At 41.0% G+C, this 14,455-nt stretch overlaps 1 protein-coding gene across 1 annotated transcript in view; it reads right to left on the reverse strand.

The window, feature by feature from the left end:
- The window catches only part of WWOX (WW domain containing oxidoreductase), a 1,232,324-nt gene that overhangs the window by 910,616 nt on the left and 307,253 nt on the right, over nucleotides 1–14,455 (reverse strand). Inside the window, exon 9 of the mRNA XM_089689818.1 lies at nucleotides 1,477–1,741. Coding sequence (XP_089545944.1) covers nucleotides 1,477–1,741 — 265 coding nt within the window. The remainder of the gene's footprint in view (nucleotides 1–1,476; nucleotides 1,742–14,455) is intronic.

Here is a 14,455-nt window from a genome sequence, read left to right on the forward strand (position 1 = left end):
ATAATCACATGCACACTTCTTAAAACAAACATGAAAGTGCAAACAATCAATGCCTGACAAATTTTTTTTAGAAGAAATGGCAATTCATGTAAAATTAGACACAAAAGTGAATCTTTTAACATTGAATTCCTTATTGTTCGCCCCCACTGATCAATCTCATTATGATTTGTTGCTACCTTTTGCTAATAATTTTTATTTACTTGACACCATAAGTTGTGCTGCATTGTTTTCTTGACTCTTTCTCTCCCCCTCTATATAAGGACATTGACACTGTGCATATTTACCCCTGTATTTTGCTGTCAATATAATGTCCAATGCCTACTGTTAATGTCTTTCTTCCTATGTTATAATGCCAATAAAAAGTTTGAACAAGAATTCCTTATTGTTCATTTTGAAGGGAAGCTTTGATCTACTGTTCATTTTGGCCTACTGGGTCCTATTGTGTCCTCTGGTCACACCCTCTATATCTTCCTATGGAAAATCATCAAGAGGGCAGTGTTACCATAATTCTGGATTCTTCATAGCAAAAGGCCAAGAGAAGGATCAAAACTTTTCCATATTAAGCAAAACTACAAAAAAATATGCAGGTATATTTTAACATTAAATACGATTTAGACAAGTTTTTTTTAAGGTGATAATAAGAAAGCAATTGAACTGCCAAAAGATTTCCTTAACCAATATGAAAAAAACATATATATAGTAAAACTATTCTATAAGTATGAATTTGTTATAATTTGACCTTACAACACTGTCAAGAACAATATGTTAGCAATTTATTATTTTCAATATGCCAATAGCCTTCATCTTTGAAGGAGCTGCATCAAAGTTATCCACAGTGTTCGTGAGAACTTCACAGTTAGGCCAACTCTTGCCTGAACATGCAGGTACTGGAACACAGTTATGCAAATTAGATAGGCAACTTTTGCTAAAAATAATTAAAATTCCAATATATTACAAAACACATTTAAAGAACATCATACTTCACTTTCTTTAAACCACTAAACTGCTACATTTCTACAATTCTAAATGGACAATTTTGCATTACAAATTTGTGACAGGAAAAGTTCAAAGGTCACCATGCTCTTCTCACCACTACTCATCCCGTTCCTTGGGTAAACACATACAAAAAAATTCAGCCAAAAGCCTGTACTGTTTTTCAATTTATCTTTATGTGCTGTGATCCTAAAAAACTGTTCCAATGATTCTACCCTATCACATTTCTCTTGTCTCCACTCTGCAGACGAAATGTATTGCACATCATCGAATTATCAGAACAAGAAAGATCTCTACTGCAACGGAACTCGAAAACTGGACTGGATACTTATGGTCCTGAGATTGTGGTGTCTGAGTGCCATTTAAACTACTGACACAAGGCTTACAAGTATCAAAGGCTAATATAAATATGAACATCTGGATTTTCAATACACTTTGATCTCAAGCCAAAAACGCTAAAAATATGTAAAAAAGTTCACTCACCATGGACTTTGTAAAGGGTCGAACCAAAGCAAACAGCATTGTGTACCCCCACCAGCTCCGATGAAGAGAGGAATACATCATATTTCCCGGATGCAGTGCGTTGGACGTCACCCCATAGGGAGAGAGACGGCGGTTCAGCTCCTTGGAGAAGAGAACGTTGCACAGCTTGGAACGGTTGTAGGCTAACATGGCCCAATAGTCCTTCTTCGATGGAGAAAGCAGGTTGAGGTCAAGTTTCCCAGATGAATCTTTAATATCTGTGAATCTAAGTTAAAAAAATTAAATAAAATAGGTTTCAGACCTTCTGCCAGTAAAACCTTAACTGTCGGCCAAAAAAATAAAACGAGCACCTCCTATGATCTGTTTTGCAGTTGCAAGAGGTGTTGACTTTTTTTATGTAATGCTGGCATATATACATGTTGTAATAAAAGTAAAAAAACAAGGGATAATAAAAACAGCAGTACAATATAAACCCAGCATACAGAGTTTTTTTTAAATTCATTTTATTTGTGCTAGGCGTTACAGTGTTGCAGAAAATGCTAAGGCTCTTACGTTGGCGAAACAGAACAGAAGTTGCGAACAAGGATGAATTTGCACAAACATACCATCAAGGATCATAAAGAAGATACAAGAGGAGGCTTCATAATTATAACCACATATACTGACTATTTGGATGACAGCCCTTAACTTTGACACGGTGATGGGCTAACCCCTACTAGGACTGGATTTGTTACCATTTAAAAACTTTAGATTAAAAAGACTCTGTACTCCTGTTATAATGTAACATTTGAGCTGTGTGCCTTGTTTGTGCTCCCCCACCTCTTTGATCTGTTGTTTCAGCCCCCCTGAAATTTCTATGCAAGTTGGGTCTGCCAATTGACTGTTCAGTGCTCAGGTCAGATTTGGGGATGGGGGGATAGGGATTGTCATGTGAGCCCCATAACTAGGCTTTCTGGCTGGCTGAGGGGGTGGATTTGGATATTAGTGGAGCATGAAAAGGGTAGGAATCCAAACTATATAGTCTTTCATTTATTTCATTTCATGCATTTAAATTTTAAAATGTATTTAAAGTTACATAAAAAAGCAAACTGAGGCCAGAGAAGAAGCCAGAATATTAGGCTGTTTATTTAAAGTATAACTCCAGCCAAAATATTTTCTTTAATTTGGATAGCTAGTGGAACAGTTAAAACCTCCTTCAGGTTTTCATTGCTGTCAGTGGCCCCATTGGATACATTTTCTCCAGACGTTGCTTAGAAGTGAGAAGAAACCTAATAAAGGGACACATGGAAAAATTTAAAGTGTTTCAGCTATACTTCACTCTAATAAAAAGTGTTTTATTGCTGTTGAGTGCCTTTAAGTCCTTTAGAGAGATTTCCCCTGACTGCGTGGTCACCAGGATAGGAAGTACAGGAACAAACAGAGATAGAAATTCTACGACAGAAACTGCTACTAAAAGAAAACATGTTGGCTGGAATTAAAAAAGCCTACACTGAGGAACATAGGCGTTGATATTGTTTACCTCCTTTTGAAAATGCTAGTTGCCTGGCTATTATGCAAGCCCAATGACCTTAATCATTTTAAAACCTGGGGCTGCTCTTAAAAGCTAAGTTCTGAGAACAAAAAAAAAATGCACGTTTTTGCAGGTAAAAAAATTAATTCAGGCTCCTGCAGACACATCCTACAGCTCTCTGTCTGTACCTCTGTACATGCTTTCAGTTACTGAGCTGCAGGAAGTGACAATGGATTATGAAGGTGCTGGTCAGTGCCATCAGGGATCATTGAGAACTACAAATCTATCTGCTGCAGTGGCAGATGGAACTTGTAGTTTATTCGTTCACAGGTCCTTCCGAACGAACGGTGTGGCCCGCAGAGCTGTGTTGATTTCAAATGTAATAATGGCAGCGGGGGAGAGAATCCCCAGCCTGCTGTCACGGGGAAGGTGGGTCCAGGGGGTGATGGGTGGAGTCCTAATAACATGTTACACCCTAAATACAGATGTAATATGTAAATGTTGCCAAAGGTGGAGATACCCTTTAAATGTACCCATGCAGTCAGGGAGGAACCTGGCTACACGGATACATTTAGAAGCAGCCAGGGCTTTAAAACTAATAAATTCTCTAAGGAGCAGGAAGGAATGAGCACAAATACTTGCCTTATTCCTAGCTCCCACAGGCTTTCCCTCCTATATGTGACGGGTCCCCAAAGTTGCTTCACTTCGCTACCTGGCCAGCCACAGTTCTCTGATGTCATCATGCACAATGCAGGACCATCAGTCCTGGTTTGTATAAGAGGACAAGGATGGAGGATGAGGCCCAAGCAAAAATGAGGGATAAGGTAAGTATTTGTACTTAATACTTTCTCCAACCTGCTAAATGAGCATTTAAGCCATGAAGTGTGGGGAGGACCCCACTGAAATGGTTCATTTAAAAGCAGCTTGAATTTTGACTTTAAAGTCACTCACCTGGAATAAGTATAAAGTCAGAACGATTTAATATCGGCATACTTGTCCCAAATAATTGGCTCAAAGTACTGAAGCCAGAGGGTCACAATGACAGCAAGATAGGTAGCATATGTTAGAGGGATCCACAATGGCAGCCTTCATGTTTCTCATGATGAGTTTACCTCAGTCAATATGTAAATCATTTTCAAAACAAATTAAAGGTTAAAAGCTTTGCTTTTTGTTTCATTAAAATTATTGTTTTGCACAGAGCAGCCTCAATCCTCCTCTTTTTGGGTCGCCTGATGGTGCTCCTGACCCACCGCTTGTTGAGTGCCCAAGCCGGGCTGTTAGTGTCTACTCAGACACACAGCCCAGTTCAGCCCCGTCCCCTCCTCTCTGTTTATAGGTTTTGACTGACAGTGGCAGGAGCCAATGGCTCCCGCTGCTCTCAGCCAAGTCTATGAGAGCCAAGAGAGGGGAGAACAGCTACTGCACAGTGCACACCTCTGGACTGAGACTGGGCTCAGATGAGTACTCAGGGGGAGCTACTCTTAAAAGGTTTATAGCCTTAATGTATAGAATGCATTAAGGTATAAGACTTTTCACCTTTACAACCACTTTCACTCGTAACAATCACTCCTCATTGTTTTCCCCCACAAGAACAAATGTCAACATCCTCAGGTTTTTCCTAGCAATCATTGGTCTGGTCAGTTGATGTCATATGTCTTTTTCATACTCTACTTCCCCTAACGAAGCACAAATCCCAAAAGCTTCAGAGAGCAGTGCCATGTCATGATGTGATGTTGCTCTCTGCAGAATCTGCAGGATTAACCTGTGAGTCCAGGGTGAGCAGTGAAGCCTTGATGCCCCGGGCTTACAAGAAGTGGGTTGAACGGTGGTGTTGATGGTGAGTCTGTAGGTGACAACTCTGGAGATCAGGTATCAAGAGCTGTTTTCTTTTTATTTTACAGAGCTGCCAGGTTATCTATCTTAAATGTATTACCCAAATCAGAATTTGGCTTTAGGTTCAGAACTGATACTGGGATTTGGTAGTGGGTTACAATATTTAAAAATAGTTTTCTTCCTGCCGCAACTTAAGCTATCTACTGCTGATAGATACAGCATTTCCGTTAAAAATAATGATCAACATTCCACAAAACCTGCAATACCCTCTGACAGACAGCACTGGGGTTTAAGCTGGCTGGATCGAAATTTTGATCCATGTGTGGTCAGTTCTGCTCGAAAGACGTCAACCTAATGATCAACTTCTGTGGGGAGGATTTCTCTATCCACCTCAATTATATGTCTGGGGGAACCTATTTTTTTTCACATGTGGCCAGCTTAAGTGCCTCTGCTTCACTGCAACAGAATAAAATCTTCTTATAACCACATCTTTCTTTTGTATCTATTTGGAGTGAAAATCTTTATCACTTTCATTGCTAAATGTACTGCAAACCCGTGAAAACCTGTCTCAGGTGGATACCAGGATTCTAGCTTCAGGGGTTGCAAATATGCATAAAAACTGTTGCATATATTTTGCAAAAGTAATTGGAGGCTTATTTTTTAGGGGGGAGCAAGTATCTAGTTTTGGCAGGTTCCCACTCCCACCTCTGCTGGGATAGCCTAGGGATTCCACTGGAAGTTCTCCCATTCCCCCAGCAAACCTCTTGGGGCAAGTCATAGGTCATGCATGTGTGGTTGGAAGCCGGCTAACCACATAAGACATGCCGGTGCTGGGGACCCGAAGACCAGCAAAGAACCGGCCTGGGTGGAGATGTCACTGGATCCCTGGACAGATAAATGTCCTTTTATTAAAAGTCAACAGCTATATTATTTGTAGCTGTAGACTTTTAATTTTTTTTCTATTGGCTGAAGATTCTCTTTAAGTACCATGGCTAAATGGTCTGCTAAGACCCACTGTCTGTTTCAGCACAGACAGGGAACCTAATTTTACAGGTGTTGACCTGGTTAGGTCCTTGAGACCCAAACAGGCATTACCCTGGTGTCTGTTCGCACACACTGCTCTTGTAGCCTTTTGTTTTCAAGGGAGAAGCCTTGACCAGAGTGACTGCCTTTTTTAGGCCAATGTTCACCTGCCAATCAATCTCAAACCAAATCTCGATCTCAAAACCATCTCAAAACCAAAAAAAGTTACATTTCTCCAAGCGTGGATATACAATTAATGGTAAGTACAGAAAGAAGTCCACATAAAATGAGCATGACTGCTGCTCTGTGGCCAAGTAAATAGAAAAAGGTGAAGCTGCAGCCCTTTATTACCACACTTTATGGCAAGGTGTCTGGCTCTGAACACTATTCCAGCACACATTTCTGAAGTTCACACAATGCAAATTGCCTTTACAATTCAATGGGCTGATATCTGGAGGTGGCACAGGTTACAGATATAAAATAGGCAACAGTGTCTGACAAAGGAGTATAACCTCTTAGAAATACTGTAACCTGTGCCGTCTAATAAAACCTCCAAGGTTCATCTCGCTGATTTGCAGGCAAGCTTTGCAGCCTTTTCCTCTGCAGCCCAGTGACCTCGTACTTGTGGAATAGTCACAGACAGTAATGCCGTGATGATAACCTTGGTATCTTGCCATGAGCATCCTCACATGTTTAAAAGATAAATGTAAACAGAGCTGGGATGGGTTTTGGCAGGCTATTATGTTCTTAAGTATACCCATGGCATGGCTTAAACACAAATCAAAATAACTAGTTGATGTTTTGTAATTGAGTCAGACAGAATAATTAAACACCAGCTGTCTCTGGCTCCACTTTTTTTTTATCTTTTGCTATGGAACCAAAGCCGTAAAAAATGTCCTCAAGAAAACTTGCTGGCAGAGTTGGAATCTCGGAACACTAAGTTATCTGTCATCGGCATGGCTTTATAGAAATCTATGTAGAGAATGATAGTTTGAACTGACAGCACCAGTTATGGTTTGATTTGATGACCACATATGGAGACTACAAAGACCAGGTAGTAGGTTGTCATGTTTGGCTCAAAGCCTGCTGTGTACAGCTATGGAAAGGGAACTACTGAGCTGAGGTCAGAGAGCATGTCTGAAAGACGTCTGAGTAAGGAGAACTACTCATGGCTGGAGAAGATGACCAATATGGCACCTCCAACAAGCTGAAAGCACTGTGGTACATGAATGTTCAAGACTAGACATGTGCGTTTCATAATTCATTTTTCGGAAGAAAATTGCATTTTCGGAGATAAATACGAATCTCCGACTGGACATAGTAACAAGTGTCAACAAACCTGAAAAAAGGGGTTATAATGAAATGAACAAATGCATTTACTTTTTTAATTTTATGTGACATCACATGATGCAATAGTAGGTTGGGCAATCGCAAAATGAATAACATTTTCAAATTTATTCGATAATGTGGATTTGGATACAGGGGTGGACTGACAACTCATGGGGCCTGTTCTGTCCCCACATGAAGGCGAATGAAGGTATAACTGATAATGGCTGTGTAACTTCCTACCTTCGTATCCAAGCAGTAGAGCAGACCGAACCGGCAGATGCTCAGGTTAGATGGATCCAAAACGTATACACGGGAATGAAATCAGCGTGGGTTTATTTGGTCCAAATACAGCGACAAACAGTGATACAATACTGTAAGGTAGTAGAGGTATTGATGCTGTCCTGTGATATCTTTCCTGAGGATAACTGCTGGTCAAAAACTGATGCCTTCACAAGCCCAGAGTATTGAATGTCCTGTCACACAGCTATAAAGCACATAAAATGGCTGCAGGAAGTGACCAGAACCAAGGCTTGCCTAAAACCACACCCAGCAGAGGAAAAACTTTACTAGCAAAAACAGAGGCATGCAGCATGCAAATTCTGGCCAGCAGATGGCAGCAACAGATCAATACATAGAAACAAACGTGGTGAAATAAGAATTGGTGATACAATGCACAGTTAAATAACAAATATGAGGAAAACAGCACAGGGCCCCCGGGCAAAAGGGGATCATGGGGCCCCTGTGTCCTTTCCCACATTCAAAGCACACCCAAAAAAGCCTATCAAAGGTACCAGGGGCATTTCATGGGGCCCCCTACTGACCCCGGGCCCTCGGGCAGTGCCCGAGTGTTCGAATGGTCAGTCCGCCCCTGTTTGGATAACGAATGGATCTGAATATCGGATGTACATGACACCAGTCAATATTGTTCAATCAACTCATTCCATTTCTCTTGGAGGGTTGGACAAGCATCCAAAAATATAGCATGGTTCTGATTCAAATCCGTCCAATTCGATAATATATCGAGTAAATAGCAATCTTCCAGAAAAACTGCAAACTTTTTTTAATCAACCTGGACAAACGAAAATACGAAACTAATTCCGAAAACAAAACGGTTGAACATAACAAACCTGACGAAATAAAAATCTTCAATGAATAAATGCATCTGAAACAAAACTAAAACGTCCGGCGTGCACATGTCTATCCAGGACACTCCTGAAGGCCAAAGAGTTGCAGACAGCTGTTGACATGGTAAAAGTAAACACTTTGTCTGGCGTCCTCCATTCCCATGATAATGGATGTGTTTGAGACCTCTGAGTTGGAGGAAGTCACTCGAGAGGGTGAAGTATGACATTTATTGACCATAGTTCTCAGCTATCTGTGCTGTCTGCCCAGTTTTAATTCTTGCTTTTTCAAGCTGTTTAAACGTATTAAACCTGAACAATGGTCACCTTTTATGGTGACCGAATTAGTGATCAGAGCGAGTGGCAAACATGATGGTAGTTTATTATGCTGACTAATCCCAGTATTGGGACATATATACAAGCTGCATCTTATCCTTTAAATGAACTTGAAACTTTATAGTTGCTGTAAACCTCTGACATGAAATATGAACAAAACATATCCCTCTATAGTATGTGCTTGTCTCAGTTCGGAGCACTAAGTGTCATTTCTGTCTGCTGCCCTGTTCCTCTGATGTCTGCATGAGTCTGACAAGTTTTCCCGACAACAATAGAAAAATGTTGACAGGGGAGGGCACAGCCTGTGATTGACTGCCTCAGCTCTGTTCCTTTGTGCTGTGTGAAGGGGGGTATGGCACTTCCCTTAAAATCAGTTCTCAAAGTTGCAACTTTGCTCTCTGCCCCCTGCATTTTAGAGCAGAGTGTAAATTCTGCATTTTGAATGGATGTAAGAGAAAGATGGACATAGATAAACAGGTATAACTTATGTAGGAAGATTTGTGCTTCACCTGAGGCCAGTCACTCCAGATATATGAAAGGGTTTTCAACCACTTTAAAGAAAACCTATGCTGCGTAAGCATAACTTCTTGTTCGAGTCTTTTTACTGCCCTACTCTGGGAAATCTAAAAATTCTCCATTGCAGTGGGACTGAGCCTGCACTGTGTAGCGCTACCCCCTTAGGAGTTTCTAGAGATTTGGTTCCCCCTATAGTCCTGCACAGTCAGGTAACACGCATCTTCCACAGACTTGCATTCCAGAGACAGTAAAACAGTCCTTGAGCTTGGTTTTTAAGTTTTACTAGGCTAATTGAACTTGTATGGGGTAAGGGGTGTAAGGGATGCCCAAGGAAACTGTAAGCTGAGGACAATTTCCTGGAAACTATGTACAAGTCTCTACACAGCAAAACTCTTCTTGGAGAGCTTTCCAGACTCTCTTGGTGTACCATCCCAGATAAATCCTCCTCTTTTCCAGCTGCCTGAGGGAATCCCTGGTCAAAGGGATCCAGTGCCTGACACTTTAAGAAGAAACAGTCCTCGGTAAGGAGCTAATTCATTTTCCCACCAGAGTGCTCTTTTCCCCTTGACTGGCCCAGGGGAGTGTAGGACTGTCCACTCAGTCTGTGAGCTGGTTTAGGTAGGTGGCTGTCTTAAGGCCTTCTGCTGGGCTGGCTCCTTTCCTGGCTCTACAGGTGGTCCTTCTTCTGGGGGCCGGTGAGGCTGAGCAATCCTCCTGTTCAAGTCCCAGCCTGTAGGTAGGCCGCTTCTCACTGGGCCCCCTCCCAGGCTCCTGTATCTCAGCCTTCCTCACATTTTCCACCTGAACTCTCCTGCTGCTGAGCAGGCTCAGTTATACTTTAAGTTTTACTAAACCCACAACAGTAAAATCAGTCTGTATATGCAGTAAAGCATGCTTGTTATATTCACTTTGGAACTTAAGGGGTTAATTCTCCACATTGTATAAAAAAGAAGTTTGATCCTCTCTTCTCTGATCCTCCCCTTCTTCTAATGTTCCCTAAATATCTTCTGATAGAACATAGTTTAGAATCACTCTGCACATGCTCAGTTTGGTGTGCATGGCTACAGAGTTTTTTTTTTCTTGGGAGGGTACATATGATCAGCACAGTGCCAATCAGCACTATCCAGACAGAGGTCAGTCTCGTGCATCCTCCTACAGCAAAACGAAAACTCCTCCTACAAGATTAACCAGTGCTCGGTTGGACACTGATAGAAGTCACAACACTGCTATATACTGCTGATGAGAAAAGGTATTTAGCAGTTTATATTTACAAAAATAATTGCATTTCCATGTTGTGTGCACAATGGGAAACCAGATATAGTGAATGCAGGGTCCTGGGTTTAGTAACACTTTAAGGGTTGCTTTGGTCCCATGCCAAACCTCCTGCTTGGGGATTGTCCAGAGTCCCTCGCATAAGCAGACCAGCCTCCCCACCCACTGAGTTCTAGAGACTTGGGGAAGTCTCTAGATCAAGGAGAGGTATCAGGGAACTGATCTGCAAAGCCTCTCAGTCCTGACCCAAATTTGACCCCTCTGACTATCACTCAGGCTGCTGCTCAGCCTCCCTGCAATTATTAAAAATAATCAGCTAGCTAACTAGGAGGATGCTACAACTGCAAGGTTACTTGCTCATTTATCTCTAGGGTAGAGCAAAATCACTTACTTACCTGATCCTATATTTGCCCAGCAGATGGCACTCCCCCATGCTCCAGCAGTGGACTGTCCCTCAGCATCCTCTCGTTCATTACAGTGCTATGGACCCTACATTGGTCTTGATGATGTCAGGACTGTAGAACACTGGATCATGGGGGAGAAGGTGCTGCTGGAACTGATCTATCAGCAAGGGGGAATAGGTAAGTAAATCTAATTTTCCATGCCCCCTACACCAAAACAAGCACTTAACCTTGCAGCACGGGCATAGCCCCTCTACAGGGGAGAATGTTCATGGTTACTGGAGTTGAACTTTAACTCAGACACAACAACTAGCATTGTCCAAAAGAGGTCTGCAATGGTAGTCTACATGTTTCTCTCGATTCAGATGTACTTTGACAAAAACTTTACTTTTGCTCCCTGCAACGAAGTGTGTTCAATTGGACACAATTTACAATTTGATGATACACATGTTTGAACATCTCTAAGCGCAAAAGACAGTAAGATACTTGTGGAATTGTTCAAATGAAGACATTTTTGCCACATCTAATAATTTTTTTAAACAACCCCAGATGTTTTTTCATGTCGTACTGGAAAGAAATTGAGCGCATACACTACTCTAAGTATAGGATACACAAAGGCAGTGCTGTATGTTCAAATTGTAATAACTACTCGTGGCAATCTTTAGTGTTCTTACAAATCAATATTGACAGTGAGTGAACCCACCTGCTCCAGGTCAGTTTGCATAAAACAGCACAGAACACTTTGAAAGGTTTATTAAACCGTATGTGCTAACAAACAGATGCTTATGCATTTAAATAGTGTGAACCCATCAGCCAAGTTTCACCAGAATCTGCATTCAGGAATTTATGTACACAGCAGGTACCCAGCACTTTCAGGCAGCTCAAGAGAATTAGGCCCTATTCCCTGCTTCTAAGGGAAATTTTAGTGGTCATCTATTTATTGCCCTGATACACCATGACAGCACTGATTGGATACACTGGCAGAGACTTGCAGTACAAATTCTGGTTACATACTGTAAGTAGACACTGTAGTCTGTCACTTAAAGTGTTTCTAAAGGCAAAACTGTTTCTTTCATTTTGGATAGAGCAGGAGAGGGTTATAACTCCCGACAAGTTTTTTTTGCCATCTGTACCCCATAGGGGAGATTTCCCTTCACTTCCTGTCCCATAGACAAAACAGAGGAAGAAATCCATCCAGAGCAAGGGAATCCTGGGGTATCACCAAGGTCACCAGATCTAATGTCCCCATTGAAAGATTTCCCATCTATTACTGTTCTGATACCAACCCAAAATTTGGGATTTTCTTTTACTTTCAATGATAAACAGGACAAATAGAGAGGATGAATCTCCCTAACGGAGGCACAGATGGGAACAGAAAAACTGACAGATGTTCCAATTCCTCTCCAGTCCACCCAAAACTAAAAAAAAGCCTTTAACCAGTTCCCAACTGCGCTATAGCCGAAGGACAACAACAGCGTGGCTGTATGGTTCTGGGACGACGTCCATGGATGTCATTTCAGAACACGCCCCCTGCACACGCCCAGCAGTGCGCACCTGGACACAGCTGATCGGTCATACGGTAAACGGCCAATCACGACGGCCTTTTACCACGTGATCAGCATGTCATATTTACCTACTCTGTGGTTCTGCACACAGCAGCCCTGATCCTCCTCTTCCTGGGTCCTCCTGGTCCCTCCCTCTTGCTGAGTTCCCCCAAAGCAAGCAGCTTGCTATGGGGACATGCATGCAGGCGCACTCCCAAGCCACTGCTCTGCATGTCTATTCAAACACAGAGCCATGGCTCGCCCCGCCCCCTCTCTCTCTTCAATTGCTCACTGGCTGTGATTGACTGTCTCAGCCAATGAGGAGGGAGAGTCCACCTAGGGCTGATGCTCTTGTGCACATCGCTAGATTAAGATGGGGCTCAGATAAGTATTACGGGGGGCTAGGGGTGCTGCTGCACACAAAAGGTTTTTTTTACCTTCGTGCATTCTATGCAGGTAAAAAAAAAACTTGAGCCTTTACAACCACTTTAAGTTTGTCAACTAAAGTAAAATTATTTAATTATTCAATTATTTTATTTAATTAAAAGATAACTTGGTATTGCATTTTTTTTTGTTGCATCATCAGCATGCAAAATAAATAAATAAAAAAACCTATTTTAATCTGACACCAGTTTACTAAATTATAAGTGTTGATGGCCTAGGGTAGATTTGCATCTTATGTCCTAAAAATAAGCTTTTTATGGCAGTTTGTAAATAGCCATGTTCAACCTATCATTATTATAAAGCATATCCCATTAAAATGTAACATCTACACCAAGGATTATTAAAGTGGAACTTTATTCAGTAAATTAAGTCCTGATAGATCACTTCAGGCTGGCCCCTTTTGGAGGTAAAACAATCACAAAAGTACCTATACAGTTTAAATTCCAAGTATACATTGTCTCACCCTGCTCTGCACATGCTCAGTTGCCCTCTATTTTTCGGCAGATATAAAAAATATAGAGGCCAATCTGCTGACATCCTGAAGATATACTGCTGCTCAGGGACTCTGGGCAAAATGGCTGCCTCTGGCAAGAATAAACAGGAGCGATGTTGGCGGCAATTTACAGGACAAACTAATTTTGGTAGCATAATTGTTAATGTGAATTGTATGTTCTTTGCCAAAGAACATTATTTTTTATCAAGTTGTTATGGGTAAAGTTCCTCTAAAAAGAAAATTCCACACAAAACAAGATATCCAATGACTTATGCAACATGAACAGCAAATGTAGTGTGCCTGCTTTTTATTTTACGATACACAGTATGGCAATAAAAAATAGCATTCATTAAGAAATGTTACAAAAGCCTCCTTTTAAAGAGAAAATAACCTAAGACAACTTTAACCAAGCAAACAGGTTCAGCCCTAGGTTGGAAAATTACAGTCTTTATTTAGACTCTTTTATAAATAAGATGCAAGAAAACAAGTAGAAAATGTTCTTTCTTCTCTCTTGCATGGGCACTGTGTGACCTTACAAAAAAAATCAAGCCTGATTGGCAGGGACATTAACAAAATAACAATTCCCTGGTCTTTTGTATATTACAAAGTCATTTAAAGTCCATGAAACTCTAGTTACCTAAAATACCTATTTGATTTTTAAAGCAAAATATCTATTGAAAGTAGACATACATTGAGATTACAGTAAGGGAACAATAGGAACTATAAAACCTTCTACCAAATAACCGTAAAGGGCAGCTCTGCTTTAACAGATGTCTATAAGTTGGAAATCAATGGCTGTATAATTGTAGTATGGTTTCCGTGCTACAAAAACAGAGGTTCTTCATGCTCAAGTGGTCCAAGGGCATCAAGAAATGATTTGCATAGCTCTGCCCACTAATAGGAAATGAACATTAAACTCCTTGTTTTTGATTTGTGTTGAAAGCAATGACATAGTAATATATTTTCATCTAAGCAGGCAATGTGGTACCTAAAATGTAAATCTAGCCAAAATGTTTTCACAATTTTCGATAAAATAAGGAGGAGATAGAACCTCTTTAAGATTTATATTGTTGTCTGTGTCCTCAAAAGCTAGATTCTCCCTCTATATTTGTCTTGGTGATTGCTACAAATACAAAATTTATAGATGTCACCATAAG

Source organism: Staurois parvus, unplaced genomic scaffold (assembly GCF_062004578.1).
Source record: "Staurois parvus isolate SC_StPar_1 unplaced genomic scaffold, SC_StPar_1.0 ptg000498l, whole genome shotgun sequence".
NCBI classification, from domain to species: Eukaryota; Metazoa; Chordata; class Amphibia; order Anura; family Ranidae; genus Staurois; species Staurois parvus.